General features: G+C 40.3%; 4 gene segments (V, D, J or C); all 4 read right to left on the bottom strand.

Moving 5' to 3' along the window:
- Positions 1 to 2217: 2217 nt before the first annotated feature.
- On the bottom strand, positions 2218 to 2813 carry LOC127216975 (immunoglobulin heavy variable 3-7-like). The segment is given in 2 exon segments: positions 2218 to 2645; positions 2740 to 2813. Coding segments are annotated over 2 exon segments (474 nt in total).
- Positions 2814 to 12314: 9501 nt separating this feature from the next.
- On the bottom strand, positions 12315 to 12885 carry LOC127216974 (immunoglobulin heavy variable 4-28-like). The segment is given in 2 exon segments: positions 12315 to 12751; positions 12831 to 12885. Coding segments are annotated over 2 exon segments (483 nt in total).
- A 2473-nt stretch (positions 12886 to 15358) lies between these two features.
- On the bottom strand, positions 15359 to 15881 carry LOC127216954 (immunoglobulin heavy variable 3-73-like). The segment is given in 2 exon segments: positions 15359 to 15681; positions 15786 to 15881. Coding segments are annotated over 2 exon segments (369 nt in total).
- Positions 15882 to 21396: 5515 nt separating this feature from the next.
- LOC127216972 (Ig heavy chain V region 3-6-like) lies at positions 21397 to 21887 on the bottom strand. The segment is given in 2 exon segments: positions 21397 to 21746; positions 21829 to 21887. Coding segments are annotated over 2 exon segments (393 nt in total).
- Between the last annotated feature and the right edge of the window lie 3105 nt (positions 21888 to 24992).

Here is a 24992-nt window from a genome sequence, read left to right as displayed (position 1 = left end):
CAAGATTGTGGGTAACTAAGGAGCCTAGAGCCAGAGCAGAAGACATAGTATTCAAGTATACCTGTAAGATTTCCAGTGCCATATAGCCCTGAAAACACATTACATGGACTGAGGATGGATTTCACTATTTAGAAATATAGAACTCACACACACACACACACACACACACACAGAGAGAGAGAGAGAGAGAGAGAGAGAGAGAGAGAGAGAGAGAGAGATTTATAAGTTTAAAAAAGAACCAATGAATTTGGAAGAACACGGGAGTCTCCAAAGTAAGATTTGTAGGGAAAAATAGAGAAGAGGAAAATGCAGTATATTGTGATCTAAATATATTAATATAAATTGACAAGGAAAACAAAACTCCTTGTTTCCTAAGTTTCTTTAATTGTCAGATATGTACAAAATCCTGGATTCACTTCCCCACAGCAGGGAAATTCCTTGTCATGTCACAAGTGTTACACTCAAGAATTATGGAGTGATTCAGTAGGATCAAGAAATACAAATACTTCTCCTATGTGTAATATTATTGAGGAAAGCCTGGGACTCATGATGCTGGTTTCCCACAAAATATGATTCAAAATTACCTCTAGTGATGTTTCCACAAGGGAGAGTTTATTTCTGCATCCCTCTGCACCTACTGCAAGGCTGTCTTCCATTGTATGCTCTATAGAACTTGACAGACTTGGAAGCTAGTGCAACCCTCAGCATCTAGGAAGCCATGAACAATGTTTTTATCAAGTCGCTTCCTTTGGATCTTCTGTTTGCCTCCTCTCTGCTGCCCAGTCACGGAGAGTCAATAATTATCTGCTTCTGTTATTATGATAGTGTGCAGTCATTTGAAGTTTAGAAGATATAATAGTATTAAATTCAGTGTGTGGCTGTGCATTTCAAATCCCTTCTACCTGTGAGGAACTGAAGCCACAGGGGCTGTTTCTAAATTAATCTCATTCATCATGTCAGAAAATATTTCATATAAATGCAAATCCTTACACTAATGGTTATTGATACATACATAAAATCACACACACACGATATTTTCAGCAAATATATGAAGAAATGATATATATTATTATGGTAAAATGAATAGAGTTATAGATTATAAAAGTATGTGAGGTAAGGCAGTTTCACATGTCATGAATTTTCTCTGGTATGACATATTTGAAATAAATCACATCACTGTTAATGTGAGTCTAGTTTGTAAGTATTAGGAGAAGACAGATGATAGTGAATTAGGATGGTGATACAGATGAAGTCATGGTTTCAATGCACAATAAATATATGCTCCAAAAAAGTCACAATTCAGCTTCTAACTTTACATGATTAATGCATGCTAGTAAAAATTAAACATATGAACCTGGTCAATGGTGGTGCACACCTTTAATCCTAGCACAAGCAAGGCAGAGGCAGGCAGATCTCTGTGAGTTCAAGGCCAGCCTAGTCTACAATGCTATAGAGAAAATCTGTCTCAAAAACAAACAAACAAAATGAATATATGTTACAATATTTTCAGCAAAACTATTCCAAAGACTTCAACTAAGCTCATAATGGACACCACGAATAGACGTGTGTCACACCTCAGTTCACTATGCATTAGTTTTAAAACCTAGCATGTTATCAGTCACCTGACAGATGGTGAGAGAAAATGTGCTCATTATTCATGGTCGAATTTATATAACAAAAGTGGCATAAAGTCATGGCAGTTCTACCAAACCATTGCAATCGACCATCTACAATTTATGAAAACTAAGCCAGCCTCTGAAAGACAATTTTTGTGATTAACAGAGATGAAAATCACAGAGCAATAAACTGAATTAGCTAAAAGCACAGCTGAGTCACATCTGAACTATAGTGCACAATCCTCAGTGAGAGGAGAGAGGGGAATCTTGGCTCCTCCTTCCTTCTGGTTTTCCCTTAAACACAAATCCATGAGCATTATAATCATGAAATCTGACCAAGGCTCTGCCTAGAGTAAGAAAAGACTCAGAAATGTTCACGAGCTTCTGCATTATGTGATTTCAATGACAATGTCCAGGTCCTTTATGTCCTCATAGCTGTCAGTTTGCATCTTCTTTATGGGAGACTGTGCCTCATATTTTTAAAATACTACAAGGAGGACATGTGATGCTTTGAGGACATTGTATCCCTTCACAACGTACGTGGAGAGAGAATATCCAGGAAAAAGAAAGAAAAAAATGCAGCCCAGATATCTGAGAGGACCTAGTCTGCATAATCTTCTGGACTCAATTTATGGCCTGTGTTGCAGTGCATTCCCTGGTGGCTATGAGCCGCCTCACACTGAGGTTTATGTCTGGGGACACACTTAAGCCTTCTCATTGTGTAGCTAGCACAGTAATACACAGCTGTGTCGTCAGTCTTGAGATTATTCATTTGCAGGTAGAGAGTGCTCTTGGCATTGTCTCTGGAGATGGTGAATCGGCCCTTCACAGATGGCACATACCTTGAGGCACTGCTATCTCCATTAATGTCTGCAACCCACTCAAGCCCCTTTCCTGGAGACTGGCGGACCCATTTCATCCAGTCTCTAGGAAAAGTGAATCCAGATGCTGCACAGGTGAGTTTCAGAGACCCTCCAGGCTGCACCAGGCCACCTCCAGAATACACCAGGTGACTCTCACACTGGACACCTGCAAACACAGAGAATCCTGTCATTAAATTGACACACAAGCATCATTGGCCTCATATCCACCAACGATTCATTATTTCTTCTCCATAAATTACCGTTTAAAAGAGCAACAAGGAAAACCCAGATCAGTCCCAAATCCATGATGGGAACTGTGTTCAGTACTGATCACTGAGTTGGGAGACCTGGGAATCCAGGGCTGGTCTCTTTTGCCTGAACTTCAGGCTGAGCTTGTTTTCATAAGGACAGATAGGCCTTATTTGCATGTCTTCCTGTCATATAACAAGTTCTGTCATTGGAGCTGAAAGATGGCATGTCACAGTATGTTTGTAAATGTGCTGGACAATTGTGGCAATAAAGGCAATGGTGGGAATTTTTTGTATCATCCTAAGTACACACATTTCTGGTACACACTAATTATTGTCTATTTCATTGAATACTCACAAGCAAAAGATGCATTTTAGGGTTAATTTCAGCCTAGTACTTCATGTCCTGTTCTGCTGTGGAACATTTTTCTTTCACAGTGTTGATGTCAGCCCTGAAGTGAAAAGCATTGCCTGAGTTAGCCCTATCCCTAAATGTAGCTGCTTCCTGAGTTTGGGAACTCTCTTTCTGTACTGAGACCTTATGGCACAACTATTCCAGAGGCCTCTTCCAGATTTATATGTACCCTGGAGTATAAAATTCTTACATTTTTTAGCTATTTCATCTCTTCTTTCTCTGACATCTATCTCTTTATTCACTAGAAACAGGAAGTGACTGGTGAGCTGAACCCCAGTTTACAGTTCTGCATTTGAATTCCCTTGACCTTTCTACTCAATCACTTCATGTCCCATCCCAGGCAGTTACCTCTTCTGATCTAACCTAGAGTCCTAAGCTTGATTCTCACTCTCTATACGCCATGGAAATACACATTAAGAATGCACTTCACTCAACACAACCCATCATGGATGGCAACAGGCTGATTTATGTCCAGCCTTCATCACTTTATTGGTGACCAACATGCTGACAGGACAATTGAAAACAATTTTCTCTGCTAATTTATTTGTACAATAAGAATTGGCTCCATTTTCCAGAATTGAGAAAAACCAGCTGAGTCGTGGGATATCTTCAGAGAACAGAGTTGGTTTCACTCTTGGGCAACAGGAGCAAAGCAGACTAGTGATGGGAGATGCCATTCTGTAAATATGTTTCTCGTATTGGTTAATGAAAAAAGCACTGTTGGTCAATAGGAAAGCTAGATAGGCAGGACTAGGAGACAAGGAGGAGAGAGGAAGTAGTAGGGAAGAGAACCAAGATGGAGGACAGAGAGAGAATAACACCAGCCCCATTCTCCGGTAAGATAAGACCACGTGGAAACATTTAGATTAATAGAAATGAATTAATATTTAAGAGAGAGCTAGCCGATAAGAAACTAGTAACTGGCCAACAGAATTATATCAAACACAGAGTCTCATAGTTATTAGCTTTGTTTGTATCCTCAGAGACCCACTCCAGACCCTTCCTTGGAGCCTGGAGGACCCATTTCATCCAGTAGTTACTGAATGTGAATCCAGAGGCTGAACAGTCAAGTTTTAGGGAACTTCCAGGCTGCACCAAGCTTTCCCTGATCATAATCAGGTAACCCTCTCCAATAAGTAAACACTGGCCCTTACTCTCTAATATAAAATTGGTTTAGTGGTTTCATGCCTGACCCAACACATCCCCATATGAATGCATCTGTATGAAGACATGACATTATAGGTGTCAAATGGAGGGAATGTCTGATAGAGGATCATGCAAAATTAAGTTTCAAAGATAAAGACTTCTCAATCACATCAAACACTTGGGATTATAAAGCATCACAGAATTTATCCAAAATCAGATGCTCTATAGAACAAATGTGACCAATAGTGGGCTGTTAGGGATGATGCTGTATTATTGTGGATCCTTGAGGTGTGATATGGTAGAGAAGGATCCTGGGCCTGGGAAGGCAGAAAATATGAGAGCAGATAATAATGCATAATCTCATAACATATTCTCAATTAACATGTACACACATTAGATCAATGTATGAGTTTGTAAAAAATTAATTATATAGCATTTTTAACCTGTGTAACCTGTGACTTGGGGTTTTCTTGCTGTGCAGAGACACCATGACCCTGGCAACTATTAGAAGACATTTTATTGGTATTGGTTTACAGTTCCAGAGGTTTAGTCATTTACCATCAAGGTGGGAAGCATGGCAGAAATGGTGCTGGAGAATGAGATAGAGTTCTACATCTGAAGACATAGGCAGCAAGAAGTGAATGTAGAACTCAATGCCCAACCACTTTTGAAACCCTTCCTGCAGCATAGCCACACCTACTACGACAAGTTCTCAACTCCAAGTAGTTCCAGGCTCTGTTAGCCAACGGGGACATTTTTATTCAAACCAACACAACCCACTTGTAGGAATTACATTTTTGTGACAGTACTTTATGATAATGAACGTCTCTTATATTCTGAGACTGAAACTTTGCTGAACCATACGGCCAGAGTGAATAATATATGTCGAGGTCATTTATGACTTAAGACTGATTTCTTACTGTTTACTCAGCCCTTTTCTTTCACTTGCCTTTATGAGAATAATGTAATAATCAATCCTATTTTCCTTGGATTTCCCATGTAATAAACTTTTACAACCAAAGACAATGTAAAGCTCTATTGTAAAGTTATATTCTCTTCCATTCTCCCTATATAGGACTAATGTATTATATGTTTGTATGTGTGCAGGATAATCATTTGCCGAAAACAGAAAATACAACTTTGAATACATCTTATAAGATGGATACAAGAAACAGTTGAAGACAGCATATGTGATATTGGTTGATAAAAAGTAAATTTTGTAGTACGTTTAGTATTTGATTCAGTTGGAATCGGGCACATGGGACCACACTTGTAAAACATTGTTCAATATTTCTGTAAATATCCCTATTGGGAGCTGTCTTTATGGGACTGTAATTGGAGCCAGCTGAGTGGCCCCAAGTCCTCACCTGAGTGAGCAAGTGTGGATGAGGGAAAGGCTAGCTATAGGTGATAAATAAAGACAGAGACACAGAATAAAAGTCAGGAGAGCAGGTCAGTCAATACTGAAATGCCATGAGTTTATTTTTCACCACACTTATATACCTTAACCAAAAAGGGGAACACAGTATCATTCATATGGAACAAACAGACTTTTCTTCCTCACTTATCTAAGGTTTCAATACTCACATCCTAGCTCCAACTTCTCCTTCCCTAGCCTTGAGAGGCTGGAGTAGCCACTCCTCAGATTCAGTTCTGTTGTTATTTAGACTAGGACAGCCAAACATCCTACTGTAACCACAACATTGACCTTTAGGTCTTATGACTTGCTGAGGACAGTTTTGAACTCTATGTCCTTGTGCCAAGATAGAGTGCAGCCATCTTTATGAGCACCAACATATCCCTCATTTCCTCTCCCAGTGGCTGTTGTGTTGGTTGAACAACAAATGCAGAGAAAGGTCTTTGAAGGGAACACCTACACTATATGTGTGCGCGTGCACACACACACACACACACACACACACACAAGTGGGAAGGGAGAAAAACGTTGATACAGAGACATAGAGAAAATCACAGATCAAGATGGATATTAAGACTCATGTAACAGACAGACATGAATTATGGGAAACTCAGAAACTGTGAAATGTGAGGGCCAATAATCATTATATTGTTTTTTGTCCAATGTACTGAGAGTTTATTAAGTGAATTTAAAATACCCAAAGAGTATGTAAGGATTATGATAAAGTTCATATAAGATGTTATAGTTGATAATCAATCAGTCCCAATAATACCTTGTCTCTGAACCAACGCCCTCCAGACAGCTATATTTTTTGTTCCAAGATACAGATTCATAACTTTTAGTATTCTACAACAAGGGAATAAGTACCTGTGGTCTTTAAAAATCTCAGCTTTCTCAAGGAAGAAGGGATGGAAAAACATATTTCTGAAATGATAAAAAAAAGAGACATCATGCAAACAAAAGTATCAAAACAATGCACAGAATGTACTGTTTAAGTTAAGTTGAGTTCAACAATCCTACTTTATCAAATCTTGAATATTCAGTCTAAGAAATTTACACACAGATATACAAAATCAAGTTTTATGAGACATTGGAACCTTTTAATTCAGGAAAATTTTTATGGGAGTGAAATGCATTTGACTGATTATCTTGCTCTTTTCATCAAATCTAGCACATCTGCACCCTGACAGTGGCATATTTTCAGGGATTAATGTTTGCCAACAAGTTATATGTATCTACACATGGTGATACAATCATGCAATGCCCCTCACCTATTCATCTAGCTTTTCTGTCAATATAGCACTGAGAATTTTCCACTGAAGAACAGCAATATATTTTCTATGTATCCAACCACTAACATCATAATCCTAGTGAAAGATAAAGGGAAGGGTACTTTCTCTGCTGTTGACTTAGCATAGCAGAACCACATTGGCTCAGAGTCTCTGACAATCTCAGGATGTGGTTTTCACACTGTATTCCTTGCACAATAATACAATGCCATGACTTCGGTCTTGAGGTTACTTATCTGCAGGTAAAAACTTCTGACAGAGGGGTCCAAGGAGAAGGTAAACTTCCTGTGAAGTTGTCAGCATATGTTGGTTTCTCATGGTCAGTATTGATCCAGCCCAACCACTTTAGACTCTGTCCTGGTGCCTGTTTCACCCAGTGCATTGAATAATCTGTGAAGGTATACCCTGATGCCTTATAGGAGATCTTCACTGACTGTCCAGGCTGCTTCAGCTCAGATCCTGGCTGCATCATCTGGATCTGTGTTTAGAAATCTGTGGAGAGGACATAAGGAAGTTAGAGGTCATGGATCTGCCTCTCTTTTCCCTGCAGCACTGGACTCTGATGTCTTACTATGGGCAGCTGCCAGCAGAAAAGGGAGCCCCCAAACCCACTCCATGTGTATTTGTTTGGACACTATAGGTTCCTGAGACTAATCAGGCACTGCCTTGCTCATTCAGGGAGATGAGCCTAAGATTTCTACTCTAAATATTTGGCATTGAGTAGATTTGCATAAGACCTGGTATCAAACAAAACTATATATACAATCCAATGTGCAAGGTTTCTTGATTTCAGTTGAAAGATCTGATGTTCATGTCTTCACTCTGCTTGTGTTTTTCCCCATGGCCTCAGACTAAGCTGGGTTGGCACATTTATGATTTCCACTCTTTACCTCACAGTTTCACTGCTTTGTCCCATGTAACAGGGCAACACGGCCCTTTGCCTTCTAATGCTCATGTGTCCGTCCTATGGTGTACTCAGACTTAGTGACTTTATCCTTTCCCATGGAAACTGCCCTCTGCAGACTAAGGCCTCTGCATCTGTCCTTCCTTGCCTGTGGCCTCTATAAGTGCTGTTCCTGCACTCCTACATCAGTGTCTCATCATTCTTGATGATCATGTGTGAATAAGATATATTTATATTTATCATTATGAAATGCATGCTGTCCCTTTACATAAGTCATGTAAAAAAAAGTTATAAATTTGACAAAGTACAAAGAAGATCATGGAGCGTTTGGGGTAAATTATGTACTTGTACTAATATAAAATTTAAAATTTATTATGATTATATGGTAAAGTAGAATTGATAACAAGGAATAGTTTAGAGGTCGTTATAGAAATGTCCTGCTTTTTAAAGGGCCTGAGTTCAACTTCTTGCACCCACATAAGGTAGCTCAGAACCAACTATAATTGTGGCTACTTGGGGAGCCAATTCCTTTGGTCTCTTTGGGCATAGACAATCTAGTTCCTCTACCCACAAAAAAGACACAGATACATAATTAGGACAAGAAGTATTTGAAAACAAATAATAGTTTCATAATAAATCAACATATGTGAAAAATCTCACACTAAAATATAAAATCTGCATTTATTCGTTGAAGTATAGTAACTGATAATAAACATGGAGATTTATGTTTATTAAATGCACAACATGGCATTTAATGGAAATATCATCCATGTTTGGTCATTCAACAGTTAATGGTTTCTGGAGTAGAGTATCATAGATTAAAAGGCTGTGACTATCTATTAAAAATTCTTGTATAAATCCCAAAGTTGATTATTTTATGGAACACCTCAATGAAGCAAATTGATACACTAAATACTAACTATTTATATTTAAGTATTGAATTTTATTTTGGTTTTGAGAAGTTCACTTAGTTCTCTTTCCCATTCCCTCTCTCTCCTCCTGCTCTCTCTGTTTTTCTGTGTGTGGGGGGGTGGTTTAGGTTTTGTTAGTGTGTATGTTTGTGTACTCAGGTGAGAGTTCTCATGTATATTCACACAAAGGCTAAAGATAGATCTTGGGTATCTTCCATCTATTGTCTGATGAACCACCTTTTAGATAGAATTTCTAACTGAAAATGAGGTTCATCAATTAAGCGTAACAGTCCTGCCAGTAAGTTTCAAGGGTCAATCTGTCTGCCTGCAAGTATTGAAGCAAAAGATACCACTGCCATTCTAAGCTTTCCACATGGATATGAGGGATCCAAAACTAATATACATTGCATGTACAAAAACTACTTATATAAATGAGCTGTGTTCCCAACCCTCACTAGTCTTCCTTTTATGACATTTCAAATGGAACCCAGGGCCAAAAATTGCTGTGTGAGCACTGTTACTGAGTTGTATCAGATGCCCTCATTTGTCAGTCCTGTTGATCATGAGATTTTTTTTTCCTGCAGTGCCTTACCTATGGTTAAGAAGAATTAACATCAGGAATATGATGGGAGATGTCATTCTGTATATGTTTCTCATACTGGTTAATAATAACTTGCTGGTCCCATCCTGATGGTCAGAGCACCATGATGCCATCCTGTACACAGAGCAAAGTCCTGTCTCTAAGCCACTCCAGACTTTGAATTTGGGAATAGTGAGACTTCAGAATTACATAATTTTCTGATAATTTCAGATTATGCTTTAAAAATCTTGGTTTTATTTACTTCTGCTATTGGCATATGTACCAAATGGGCATAGATGACTTTTTGTAACAAGTGATACTGTTGTCCTACCAAGAGCATTTAGATGTGGCCCTTGCCATTTATTGAGCTCAACTATGATAGATAGTTTAATTTCTTTTGTAATGCAGTGGAAACAGATGTGTCCCATACAGTGATTTGGTTTAGAGCCTTGGTCTTAGACATGTCTCTCCACATCTCACATGGGACAAGAGATTCAGCATTTTTGTATCTGGTGTCCTCTGGGCTTCCAACTATTTCACCATGGCATCACCTCTGAGCCTCACTGGGAACCACATGTATGTTATTTCGAGGTAGTGTACAAATATATTCAGTGTACATTTCATAGGTTTATTAACTTCAAGCAAATCACTGTTTGCCACTTAATTCTATAAGTTGATGATGCTCATGTTTTGTGTGAAATTCACATGAGTAATGATTTGTGTGAGTAGAAACCTGACAATTATAGCACTAACAATGCTGGGTATACCCCAGCTGTCTGCATCCTAACATGACTTCAAAGAAAGACATGCATCCCTATATCCCTATTCACACCCCATGTGCCCAGGTCTTCTTCCTCATTTGCCAGCCCACCTCTAGGCTTTATCTGGAACAATATATCATGGTATTTGGACCACAATTTTATGGTAATCATAAATCTGGGATTTCATCTGTCATTATATCTGTGATTAAATTTAAAACTGATTTAAATATTTAATCAGTCATCAAATTCAATAACACTTTAAGCAGTAAATTTGAAACAAATTTAAACTACTGACCAGTGTGTTCATCTCACAGGACTATTGGTATAGTAACAATCACTATATAACAACATAGTGGTTGAAATCTAACTTAATGCATAGGGAAACAGAAGCCATTGTTTCAATGTTTTGTTTTAATCACTGTTCTAGCACTTCTAAAATAATACAAGCTACTGTCATTGCTTTGGGTTATACTACAGATCAAGATAATAAGACCTTAGTGCTTAACAGGTCACACACACACACACACACACACACACACACACACACACACACACAATATAATACACAAGTAACTCAAGCTGGAACTGATTTGTAGACTTCCTCAGTGCTGACTGATGCTCCTATTTCCAAAAGAACTTGTTCAAACTACAGAAGGTGAGAAGGCATCAAACGTTTCCCTGTTGTGTACTATTTCTACTACAATTCTTCACTGCCAAAACAGAGATGTTCATAGGCAAACCAGTGGTAAGACACTTTCGAGAGGAAACTAGCCTTTCTTTCTTTGGAACTGAATGATCAGACACAAGAGGGAATACGTATCTGGTAACATTTTTTTTCATGGAAAACAACACTTACATACATTATATTCTCATCACAATTCTCTCCCCAAGATTCTCGCATCTCCCTACCATTCCAACTTCAGGCTTCTTCCCCCCTCTCTTTAGAAATAAAACTGGGAAATAAAATGAAATATAAACAATCTATTAAAAAATAAAAAGAAAAACTCAAGAGTCACACACAGGAGCACAACACACACACACGCACATGCACACGCACAAGCATAATTGCCATCTCCCAGATATTGGTCTTGGAAAGTTTCAGTACATACAGCCCTACGTCATTGTTAATGGTCCTAGCCTCATCTTTCCCCAAGATCACCCACTGCAATTGAGATCAGTCTCCAATACTACTGTAACCAAGTCTTTCCAGTCGTTCTGTGATAATTCTGTTACTACTTGAACATGAATTTAACATCTGCCTCACAAAGGTAAATGCATACCGTATGAGACTATTGCTTCCATAAATCTCCTCAAATATATACTTTCCGTGAAATCCAGTCAGCTCTTACACAGACTTGGGGATATCTGTCATTTGGCAGTTGTTCCTGTAAGGTGACTAGATAAATTAAAGTTGGTTGGTTGAAAACCTTGAGTAGTTCCTCTCTAATCTTTTAATGTAATGCTGAGGTTGAATCTTCTATCAATTCTTCTGTCTATGTCTGAATATCTCTTAAAGCTAGTAACTTATCAGTCAAAACGAAATTATTTTCTTAATTAACTCATTCTATGACCTGTATCTTGACACTCATATCAGTCAACATTTTTAGGGATAAAACAAGAATATGTCCACTAATGTTAATAATTGGCATTATGGGACTCCCATCTTAGTAATTGCCTCTTCATTTAATGGTTCCATTATTTTTTATTTTTATTTTACTTATCTATCCCAGTTCCCTCTCCCTCCCTTTCTCCATCCCTCCCTCCTCTTTCCCTCTCTCCCACCCTCCCATGCCCACTGACCACACTCCCCTCACATGCCTCCCCACTCCATATCTCAATCTGTGAAGTTATTTCGACTTGACTCTAGGCCTTCCCTACTGCCTCTAGGTTAGTAGTTCAGTAGATGGGTGCTGGGAATCCTTGGCATATTCTGTTCCTCAAGAGCGAAAGGGAATTCAAATGATAATCGGTGAGCATAAAGTTCCTACTCATAATCCCCATCCCATTTATAAAAATAATGACATTGATTTCTTATGGACATTACTGCCATCTGAGCATACGAGAAAGCTGGACCACAAAGCCAAAGAAGTAATGTTCCTAGGGGCCAGCTGTGTGCTTGGTGGACAGAACACTCCGGGACCCACAGGAAGTGGGTTGTCCTTCCTCACTGCGCCAGCTCCCGGGCTGAGACCAGGGCTGGATGAGCACTCAGTGCCTGCTGCCACAGAGACACTTCTGTCCCCTGCAGGAAGGCTTGTTTATGTGCAGGCTCACACTGAAGTTCCGCAACTGTGTCTCTTGCACAGTAATACACAGCTGTGTCCTCAGTGGTCACAGAGCTCAGCCTCAGTGAAAACTGATTCTTCGATGTGTCTACTGTCATAGTTATTCGGCTCTTGAGAGACGGGTTGTATTCAGTATTTCCATTGTTATAAATTCGACCCATCCACTCCAGCCCTTTCCCTGGACGCTGACGAATCCAACTCCACCAGTTGCCACTGCTAATGGAGTAACCAGTGACAGTGCAGGTGAGGGACAGTGACTGAGAGGGCTTCAGCAGACCGGGCCCTGACTCCCGCAGCTCCACCTGGGACAGGACGCCTGTGAAGAAAGAACAAGAGTGAGCCAGGGCCTCAGAACCAGCAGACCCAGGTTCTCCCCTGCGTCCCATGGAACTCACAGCTGGGAACCGTCAGCAGGAAAAGGAAGATGCACAAGTGTTTCATGCTCTTGGAGGTGAATTCAATGCCTTCCAGGAAATACTCTGCAGGTTGTAGGAGGCTCTGAATTTAAGCAGGAGTTTGGTTTCTGATAGCATTGCTGTAAATTTGCATGTGGGATGTTGCTATAAGTAAATGGATGAGAGCATGACGCATGTCAGCTTTCACAACATGAGTGAAAAGGCTGCAAGCTAGTCTCTCTGAGGGCCCAGCTCTCTTTTACTCGGTAACTGTTGCGACCTCCTCACATGAAAGTGGGAAATGAACACAGTGGCTTTATCTGGGGCCAGAGTGGTCATCCACACAATAAATAAATAAATGAATGAATAAATTAATAAATAAATGTATCAAATTTCACCCTCACATGAGGTCCCTGAGACTGGCCACTGGGTGACCACATTTGAGGCACCAGTTGAGCTCCTAATATTATTATCCCATTTGGAGATAGCAATCATCTAAGCTCTCTGCTCAGCGTGGACATTACATGGTTATGTCATAACACACTATAAGGCTATCACACTATAAGACATCACCTACCACCATCTCAGAGTCATCCCAAACACACTCCCTGATCTGCACACAGTCCTATGCAGCTTCATGTTCATACATGTTCATACTCTTCACAGTGCAGCCTGGCTGTAAGAGTGAGCACCTAGTTTACTGAAGGAGAGAGATACGCACCTGTGACTGGAGAGCTAATCAGATCAGCAGTAGTGGAGTGAAGTAGATCATCATTGAAATGCAGGGTAACAAAGTACTCAAATATGAAACCCACCCAAATTAAACAAAACAAAAATTATGCAATTATGCTGGTAAAGGCAGAAGAAAATGGGACAGAGTGGACCAAGGACAGGAAGAGGGATTGTTGGGATGAAGCAGTAGGAGGAGAAGGGGGAAAGTCAGAAGATGAAGGGAAGGAGGAAGGATGAAAGAATAATGAGGAGAAGGAATTGGAGGCATCTTCAACACAACCCTCAGAAGTCTTGGGGATTAACGTGGAAGGGATGTGCAAAGTTTATAAGAGCCACAGAAAATGGGAATTTTGCTGTGTGATATTATTTTTCCTAGAAATGCCAAATCTACACCCAGAAGGATTCATCGGCATGAATGATTAACTAGGAGATTCATTTAACGCTTTATAGCCACTTTCTTGTAACTCAGCATTACTGGTTTGGGCCTACGAAACTGTCCTGGGCATTGTGGAGTGTGCTAGAAAGAATCGTTAGCTGAAATCAAGTAGAGGCCAATAGAATGCCCACACGAAGGCAAAGGTCCTGTAATATTTTCATAAAATGATTATGTCCTTGGTTTAAGGGGTATAGCCCAGTTGCAGTAAAGTGTGGCCACACATCTCACAATATACATCCCAGAGTATACATCTCATACTATACATCTCACAATACACATCGCCTACCCCAACACAGTTATTACACACAGGATAGGACATGCTCTGCACACCAAGATACAAGCATAGGGAGACTCCTCTCAAAGAAGAGAGTGTGCAATCATTGTTGAATAATTTACTAACAAATGCTCACAGCTTTTATCAACCTAAGTTTTCCATCCTACCTAGATTGGGTTCATTGTTCTATTACACTGACCTTAATGTCATGGCCTGGTAAATATGAGCCATTTTAAATGATGATTTGTATTTCACACATAATGTTCCTTACATCCATATAAAGTTATAACCTGACCAAATAACCCCAATATAGTCAAGTAAACTAACAAACTGCAAATCCTTCCCTGCTCTTTGTTGCTTTGACTGTCTCTGTCTGTGTCTATCTCTTTCTCTCTGTCTCCCCTCTCTCTTTCCCTCTCTTTCTCTCTTTCTCTCTCTCTGTGTGTGTCTCTGTGTCTTTTTCTCTGTCTGTCTGTCATATGTTTTCATGTTTACACAATGGCTTCAAGACCTCTCAGTGATCAAGAGAACCTCTTAGACCCAGTACAGTGGAATTGCCATCGTGCTTTCTGAGATAGCTTCTTCCTGCTGAGAGTAGAAAGGGGAGAAATATTTGAGACCTATTCGGGTGTACAGGTTGCAGAAGTGCCCGCATTGATCTTCCCTAAACGCAAACACTGTCCTAATGAGAATTAATTAAGCTTTGTCCTGAAATTCATTGAGAGAGAAGCCTCACAAATATCTCCAACCTTCCTAAGCACTGACCCCAGTGACCTCTGCAGGGCCTTTTCTGCTACCAGGAGTGAATTTTTAGTGTTTTGTTTCTTTAGACTGTGTGGTATATATAGTTTTTAAAATTATGGAAAAACAGAACTCCTTTTCCACAGATGTTACAGATATGTATAAACCACAAATGCAGAGAATGTCAGGGACATCGTCAGATGGATTTGAGACCCCAGAGCCAGGACTCAACTATGTCTGCTCTTATTCCTGCAATGTCCCTGTTCCCATGTTCTGTTGTCGCCCCCTGCTGGTTCTGAGCGCTCCTGCAGGGAGGTTTGCGTCAGGGTTCTCACTGAAGTCCTCTCACCGTGTGCGTGCAGCACAGAAATAAATGGCGGTGTCGTCTGCTCTTAAGCTGTTCATTTCCAAGTAGACGCTGCTTTTGGAGTCGTCTCTTGAGATGGTGAACCTGCCTTTCACAGACTCCCCATAGTATGTTGCATAATTATAAGCTTTGAATCTAACTTCTGCAACCCACTCCAGCCCCTTCCCCGGAGCCTGGCGGACCCAGTTCATCCAGGCATTACTAAAAGTAAATCCAGAGGCTGTGCAGGAGAGTTTCAGGGACTTTCCAGGCTGTGCCAAGCCTCCTCCCGACTCCACCAGCTGCACATCAGACTGGACACCTGCAAAAACAAAGAATTCTGTCACTTAACTGACACAAATGCCGGCTGACCCTCTCACTCATGTCCACTCACACACTCAGTGTCTCTCCTTATCTATAAATTACCTTTTAATACAGCCACAAGGAAAACCCAGCTCAGTCTGAACTCCATGAGTGTTGTGTGTTCAGTGATGACCACAGAATGGGAGGACCTGGGAGTCCAGAGCTGGGTGCCTCTGTCAGAGCTGTAGGGTCAGGGCTGCTTTTCATGTGCAGAGGGGCACATAATTTGCATGTCTTCCTTCTATATCATGAGATAAGGGATGTGAGTGCCGTAACACAGGATTAATGGTGCAGATCCCTGAGATAAGATAAGGGTTATGGTGGCATTTACAGCATCAAATGTGACATTATCCAGGGGGCCTCTGCTGAGTGGGCAGAAAACATGCATCAAAGCTGAAAGATATATGAAAGGTGAAATGAAAAATACAGGATGCTGCGGGAGCATGCTTTTAATCCTAGCACTCGGGAGGCAGAGACAAACCTCACAAGGGAATGGATGTCTTCGAGAGAATCAGGATGCACCAAGGACAAACTATGTTAGAAGTTATTCATTCAAGGTTTACTGCAATAAATACATGAACATTCACATAACTATAACTTACTCAAAGTGTTACACACACACACACAGACACAAATACAGACAGACAGACACACATACACACACATACACACACACACAGTGAAGAATTACGAGTTTGTGGGTGGGGGAGTGAAAGTTTGATATGGGAGGAATTTGAGTGGATACAGAACTCAGTTTATGAAATTCTGGAAAATGCTCTATTTAAAAAAGCAACAAGGATACCTCCTCTCACAAACTATTCCTTGTTCTGTGGTCTGTGTTCAGTGCTGATTACTGATTGGGAGACTGGAAATCTAGGACCGGGCTCGTCAGCCAGTGCTACACGGTTGGTGTTGGGGTGGTTTTGATGAGCACAGGGAGACAATGTTTGTAGTTCCTGCTACTATAAAATGAGCTTTGTGGTAGAAGGTTAGACATATAATTACCTAGAAAAAAATGATAGAAACAAAACTGGAATAAAGGGAAAGGAAAGAATTACCTATTGTTATGATTATGTTGTTGATGATGATGATGATGTATTTTTACTATAATTCAGTCATCCTTCATTGTGATCCGAAAGAGGCCACTATAAGAAAATTTTAATAATTTTAAAAGGAATAGCAAAGTCTATGAATGTTGAATCCTGATATTAAGTTGAAGTAATTCGTTTCAAGGATATAGATTAATAAAGATTTGTGCAAAATGATTTGTGAGTGATACCCAGTTTTGAAAAACAATGATATAGTTGGGCAGTGGTGGTACATGCCTTTAATCCCAGTACTTGGGAGGCAGAGAAAGACATATCTCTGTGAGTTCGAGGCCAGCCTGTCCTGGAAAGCATGTTCTAGGACACGCTCCAAAGCTACAGAGAGAAACCATATCTCAAAAAATGGAAAATAATGGTATGCAAATTTTATAGAGTATTATGTATCTCTAAAACTCTTGTAAAATTTGAACATTTTTGTTTTTCTTATTATTCTGTTTTGGGCTGTGTTGGTTGGAACATTCCTGTACATCAGGTTACTATTTTTAAACTTTTTAAAGTAATAAATGTTAGGAGTACATTTTCCTGGCACCAGACCCACCACAGCACCAGCCCCAAATAAGACACAGAGACTCTGTATTAGATACAATTCTGTCGGTCAGGTACTAGTTTCCTATCGGCTAGCTCTGTCTTAATTATTAACCCATTTCTATTAATCTAATTTTTTCCCATGGTTTCATCTTATTGGAGAATTGGGCAGGACCTCTGTTCTCTCTGGTCACTGCATGCTGACTCCTGCCTACTACTTCCTCTCCTTGTCTCCTAGTCCTGCCTATCGTGCTTTCCTATTGGCCAACAGTGCTTTATTCATTAACCAGTATGAGAAACATATATACATAATGGCATCTCCCATCAAATAAAGGTAAAGTGAGTGTGAGTGCCAACAGAAAAGAGAAATCTATAGCCTTCAATGTGGTACTCTGCTCTGTTTTTCCTTCATCAATCCCATCTTGTTCACACTCAGGACGTGACACTATCCTGATTGGGTGAAATTCAGTATGAAGAGCCTTGCCTCTCCACTAGACAAGATTGTCCAGGCCTCGTTTCAAATAGAGGAATCTATCCTGAGGTAAACTGTCTTCTTGGTGATTGAGAGGGTCTTGAATTGTATAATTTCCTATTTTGTAAAGTTCCCAGGAAATGACATAGTCTAGGTACTAACTCCATGTAACTCCATGTAACATCCTGTATCCTCTAGATGTGGTGCGTACCTACCACCAGAGATGGTCTCCTGGCCTTGTATGTGGTTAACTGAGAGCAATAAACTCTGTGTAGAGTCAGGAAACACCCTTGCTGGCTGCTCTGCACTTACCTCTCGGGCTCTGCATAACTAATTTATGTGTGTACCCAATATCATTCTATATTGATTCCTTTGTCATTACAAACAACTGAAATGCAGATGTCTGAAGGTGGAGGGCATGGACAATAAAAGTGGATTCACCTTTTCTTTTTTTTTTTTTTTTTTCTTTTTTTTATTTATTTTTTTTATTTAATTTTATATAACAAAGTCCAATTAAATGAAAACAAACATTTATACACAATATTTGGGAATTTGGGCGTCGTTCTTTCCAAACTACTTCCTGCTGGTAAGGGGCGCTGTCTTGGGGGATTCGAAGAAGATTCAGATATCCTAGCTGTAGTCTGTAGGGCTGTTTGGTCCAGCTGTTTGGAATGTAGGATCAGCTTGTACTCTGTTTCAGGCGGTCTGGTGTGATCAAACCACATTAGTCTGGAAGGGTGGATTCACCTTTTCACGTGACAACTATGACCATGCTGAGGTCAGAGGAGTTCTGAAAAGGTGTTTACATTAATATATTTATATATATATATATATATATATATATATATATATATATATCCTGAGGGCTCTAGTGATCAATCAAATGATATAGGCTAGTTACACAACAAAACATATGGAAATACTCCCATTAACAAAAAACACAGCATGAAAAAGGGGTTTACAAAACTAACAAATATTAAAAAAGTAAATGAGAAAAAAACACCTATGCAATATTTCACTATGAATTTTTACTGTGTGTGATACTGTAGACTTCACATATCAACTGTATCAGATGTAGTTTAGCTAATGGACTTTCAGAAGGGAGCCCACAGAAGCTGTGCAGTTCCCCACAGTCCTCATCTGATCTCCATCTAGTGATTAACGCTCCAATGTACCCATGCAGTCCTTATACTTTTATACTCTTGTCTTCTTGATAATAGCACAAAAAGTTGGATTGCTACCAATGAACTAGTCACAGCTACAGTGTTGCTGAGGCTCCTCCATCTTGGCCTGTTCAAAATTCAGTTCTCACTGAACATAATCAGGAGATCCTATCTTGGTGAGTAAGTGCTGGTGCTTTAGAGGTTTGCCTCGCTGGTTGTTGAAGAATTATTTACCCAAATCAAAGCAGAAACAGGTCACTTCACATTCATTAAATAATGCTCATGCATGTGTGTCTTTCTTGAGTAACCCTGGAGATATTGAGAAGTTAATCCACAGGCTCCTGGTCTCCAGTGTGTGGCTAAACAGTGGGTTCAGTGTGGTCATCATGTGTCATTGCCAGCTGTGTGGGCTGACCTCACCCTGGTGGAAACAGATGGTGGATCCCTTGGTTTTCACCTTCAGCCCGTGATGTTTAGTGATTAGTGTTTGTCATGATATCAGTAATCCCAAATTCTATAGTCTGTTTGTTCACCAAACTTCTTGACACAGAGCTGAGGTCACTATAATAGTTTCAAGGGAAGACTCAGACCTGAGAAAAGATAGATTCTATGTTACTTTTCCAGATTCCTGAAACCTGTAATCTCTAACCCTGAACCTACACCAACAGTCACTTCTCTGGTTGATCCCTCTTTAACGCTCAGGTAAACAATCCAGCTTTCCTACTTGCTATACCAGAGTTCATAGCAGTGAGCACACAGGCAATGTGAACAATAGACAGCAGCAAAACAGCAGAAAACTGAGACAATGAATTCTGTTGCCAATGGAAGTGTTATATAACTGAGACCTTAGATGACATCACCTGGCATATGCACAATGGTCACCCTGACATTTCCACAAGATGGAGCATAAGAAACAACCCCAAAAGAATCGTTATGTGGGACACTGGGTTGCAAAGTAATCTTTACAAGATACAAATTTCCAGTATGATTGTGTAAATTGTGATTTACATGTACCTCATTAGAGCATTAACACATTGGAAGCTGGAAACAGTAGACATCCTGCTTTCCCATCTATGTGGGGTATTAACATGGATTTAAGAAAGATCTTTACTCTTCTCCCCATGATGGGAAATACATAGAAAGGTTTTCATATTATGTACATTTCCCTGTGAGTTACACTACCCTATCATCACAAAGTCATAAATTAGAGACAATATGGAATATCAATGTAAGTTTTATTTTAGTTTTTATACTATCTGAGAACAAATAGCAAATGCATACCATAGATGCTCCATGGGGAAATATTGATTTGCTTAGTTGAATGGAAACAGGTATTAATTGTCATAGGATATGACATGGCCAAGGATTCCTAGAAGATTATCTGAGCAGAAGGAGGAAACCACATATTCTAAAATGTAAAGAGACATACACTTGTTTAGGAGGAAGCACATGGTATCCGTTCAGAACTGTCAACCTTCTGAGTGTCATCTAGCATTTCTGAGTTGTATCAGCAGTTCCTAATGGCCTGTGTTGTTTCCAAGCACCTGTGCAGGGAGTTTTGCGTCTGAGTTCACATTTAAGTCTCCTACCATGTCTCTGACACAGTAAGACATGACAGATGGTTCAGATTTAACAAGATTTGGCTTTGGAGATATCCCTACGTATACTGATGGTGGACTTAAAGAACACTTACAAACTGTGTCTCTAGCAGTCCAGAGTTTGGCACCAGGCTCTTGACAAATTGAAAAAATAGTAACTATCAAAGTAAACACATGAGGATTTGTTTAATGTGATGATTTTATTACAATGCAAATGTAAGTACTGTTTGTACAAATATATCTCAAAATTGGTAGTCAGTAACAAACTCACAGCAGAGTCTTCCTAACTCAGCCATTAACAGCTGACCTCAGGAAATCTATGCCTTGCAGTGATGGGTGGATCCCTTTCAGTCAGTGGTACATTCCTTAGGCATGGCAGAAACTGCTTCATATCAACACTCTGGGAAGTGCTATGACATGAAGATGTATGTGAGGTTGGAAAGAACTGAAAATCAAACATAGAAATAAATTTTTAATATGAGAACTACCGCAATGCCAAGGTTCCATTAAAAAAATTCCCAAGACCCAACAAAAGGCTCAGCTGCTATGCACTAGATTCACAATCAAAAGGACATGAAATATTCCTGTGTACCCTGTCTGGATGGACACAGTGAGAAACAAATAAATGTGACCCTACATAAACACAGCATTTCAGCATCAGAGACAGAAAAGACCTCCTGTCTTCTATGTGCTTAGGGAGCAGGAAGCAAAGTCAGAGGAAACCAAGTGTTTTTCTTTCCTAGCTCTGAAATCTTTGAGTTCCCAGGCTTGGTTAGTGCTGAGTGCCCCCTGCTGTCACAGAGCTCCTCTTCAGGGAGGTTTGTGTCTGGGCTCTTGCTGAAGTCCCCTCACTGTGTCTCTTGCACAGTAATATGTGGCTGTGTCCTCAGAGGTCACAGAGTTCAGCTGCAGGAAGAACTGGTTCTTGGATGTATCCCTGGTGATGGAGATGCGGCTCTGGAGGGATGGGTTGTAGCTGGTGCCACCACCATAACTTATGTACCCCATCCACTCCAGCTTCTTCCCTGGGAACTGCCTGATCCAGTTCCAGTAATCATTGGAGATGGAGTAACCAGTGACAGAGCAAGTGAGGGACAGCGATTGTGAGGGCTTCACCAGGCCAGGTCCTGACTCCTGAAGCTGGATCTGGGACAGGACACCTGCAGACAAGTAGAGTCAGTTCAGTCAATCACATGCTGTCACATTCCTTCATGGACGCATGTGTGAAATGGTCACACTCACCAGGAAGGGCAGTCACCAGGTACAGAAGTCTGAACAGTCTCATCTTCTAGGCTACACCCCGATTTCTCAGAGGTCAGCCACCTGTGAGAGAGATGTGAGCTGCCACAGCTCAGGAGGGGATTTAACTTAGAGCCAGAAGATGAATTTGCATGTGAGGAGTGAGCCTATATTTTATAAGTAGGGAGGGTGAATACCATTCCATTTCCTTACTACAATATTGACATCATTGCCTGTGACTTCCTCCAGTGTGAGTCTGGAATAAGAGTGTTGGGGACTTCAGGGATCACAGGAAACACACATTGCATATTGGCAAGACACCACCCCCTATTCTTAGTCCAACCTCCCCACAAAAACTTCTGCTCATACATATATATATATATATATACTCTATTCGTTTATTTCTTAATATTTTATACATTTTTATTAGTTTAATTAATTTAATTTTTGTATTCCAATCCAATTTCCTCCTCCCTCCTCTCCACATGCTCCTCCAACCTTCCCCCTTCCATTCCCATCTGCTCCTTGGAGAGTGTAGGAATCCACGATGTCAGTCCCATCATCATGTTGAAGCAGCACCAAGGTACCTCCCCACCAACCCCTCCTCGGAGTCTAGTCTGAGGAAGGTATCACTGAAGCTGAGGAATGGGCTCCACTAAGTCAATTTGTGCATTGAGGTTACATCTTGGCCGCTGCCAGTGACCTCAGAAATTGTTTCAGCTGCACAATTGTCTCCTATATTAAGGGAGTGTGGTTCCCTATTTATTTGACAGGATTCAGTGATGGCTCATTAGCTCAGGTCACCTGATTTTGTGGGCTTCCCCATTGTGGTCTTAACTCCTTTGTCCATATTATTGCACTTCCCTCCCTTTGATTGTACTCCGGGAGCTTTGACCATTGGTTGGTTATGGATTTCTGCATCTTCTCCCATCTGCTTCTGGAAGAGGGTCATAGCTTCTATGTGGCTGGGATTGTAGGCTGTGTATCTACTGCTTTGTGTCTGGTATCCATTTTTGAATGAGTACATACTATATCTGTCTTTCTGGGCCTGAATTGCCTAACTCAGGATGGTTTTGTTCTAGTTCTGTGCATTTGTCTGCAAATTTTGGGATGCCTTAATTTCTTATCACTGAGTAGTACTGCAAGTGTAAAAATACTACAAGTTCTTTATCCATTCTTCGGTTGAAGGGCAAGTTGGATGTTTCCAAATACTGGCTTTTACAAATACTGTTACTATTAACATAGTTGCCACTCCTATATTTTTAAGGCAGCAGTTCATTGCTAACCTTCTTTTAACAGTTGGGTCCCTGAGTTCCTGGTTTCTGATTACCAAGCCTACACTGCTCAAGTTCCCTTTTCCACCCACGAGATTGGATACCAACATTCCCAGAGTTAGCACATGTCAGATTGTTGTAGCACAGGGTCAGCACCTCCTTCTAGTTCCGTTGAGACTGTGGGATGTAGAGGAAGCAAACACTGATAGAAACAGCTTCATACCGAACCTCCTCATCCATCCTCAACTCCCAAGTCCTCCCCATCTGTATATAACACCTTGCTGTCTTTGGAAAACAAACATGCTTCTAGTGAATAAAATAATTAAATTAAAATGAGTTCAAAGAAACCTAACACATTGGAACAGGAGAAAACAAACAAAAAAACTGACTACAAGGAGACAAGGAAAAGGCACAAGAAACAGGTGTGGATGTAGAGACCTCCTGATTTTCCCACACAGGAATCCCATACAAACACAAGATCAGAAGCTGTACTATATAGGAAAAGGAAATATAGGATAAAATAAGAGATAAATAAATGAATGTATAAAATGGCAATAAGCCATGAGCTATCATGAGACAGGGAACCTCTCAAATGCATTTGAATGGATTCCACGGGACGTCTGCTGATGACCTCAGCCTGTGCTTAGGAGTTTTTGGTTCCTTGGTTAGACTCCCTTAGAGAATCTCATTTCTCATTTGAAAAATGATTTGGGGTAGCTTCTAGGTTAAGGATGGGACCACATGTACACTTCTCCTTTGTACTCTAGATCCCCATCTGCTGTCAACCCACTCAGGTCCTAGTTTCCCAATAGAAACATTTAGTCCACTATGAGATAAACTGTCTTCTTGGTCACTGAGAGAGTATTTGAAATAGGTCATTTCTGTTATTGTAGCATTCCCAGGAGGGTATCATAGATTCTATGAACTAACTGATCTTGTATTCATGTAGACGAGTGTTGTAACTGCCATAGAAGATGGCCTCTTGGGTCTTGTATGTGCTTAACTGAGAGGAATAAACTCTGAGTAGAGTCAGGAAACACCCTTGGTGGACCATCTGCACTTACTCCCCAGGTTCTGCTTAACTCATTTATTTTGGTTTCCCTTAACGCTGCCTCATGACAAATATGTTTATCAATGTCGTGATCATAAAAACTCTATTGGACTGTGTCCTTCTGTGTTAACTTCGACATAAAATGGTCTCGAATTGATGATTCTCCCCGCCCCTTGTAGGGATTACTCTGAAATGTTTGTAGACAGATTTATTCTCTTTCGGTAATTATGTACAGTTCAGCAAAGTTGTCTGAGGAATCATGTGTGATGGTGAGTTATCAGAGCAGCCACTAGATGGAGTTCCGTGGAAATGGAAGCTTTATCTATGCTCGAGAAGTCCTCTCTGTCCCTATAAAGTGAGACCTATGAACCTTGCATGGGTCCAGCAAGTTTACATCTGACAATAACCCAACATTTATACCACTCTTAGTCGGTGTGTTGATGGTTCCCCAAAACTCACAAATAATGAAATGAGTCTTTCCTTTCTATCCTGACTCTGTGGCTTGTATTTGAATAAGAGATTTCATGAGAGTGTTGACACATTATTTTGCACAGACAAGAGTGAGAGGGCACTGAACTTGGAGGAAAGGAAATTCTGTCCACCTTTACTTGGGCAGGCCCAGAGGATAAGGAAGGATAATGTCAAACCGTGAAAATAAATTCCCAGAGAAAAATAAATGTGCTGTCAAGACAGTTCAATCAACTCTCAGATGGGAAACAAGCGGGATATCTCCTCACAGGGTCTTGCTTATACAATCTATTGGTGTTTGATCTGAGTTAAAATAAATAGATCAGTTTAATCCTAAGAATTCCACTGTCCACTGTTGTGCTGATATATTATTT

Source organism: Phodopus roborovskii, unplaced genomic scaffold (genome assembly GCF_943737965.1).
Source record: "Phodopus roborovskii unplaced genomic scaffold, PHOROB, whole genome shotgun sequence".
Taxonomy (NCBI): Eukaryota; Metazoa; Chordata; class Mammalia; order Rodentia; family Cricetidae; genus Phodopus; species Phodopus roborovskii.
The sequence above is the reverse complement of the archived record's forward strand: the minus strand, read 5'-3'. Positions and strand labels throughout refer to the sequence as shown.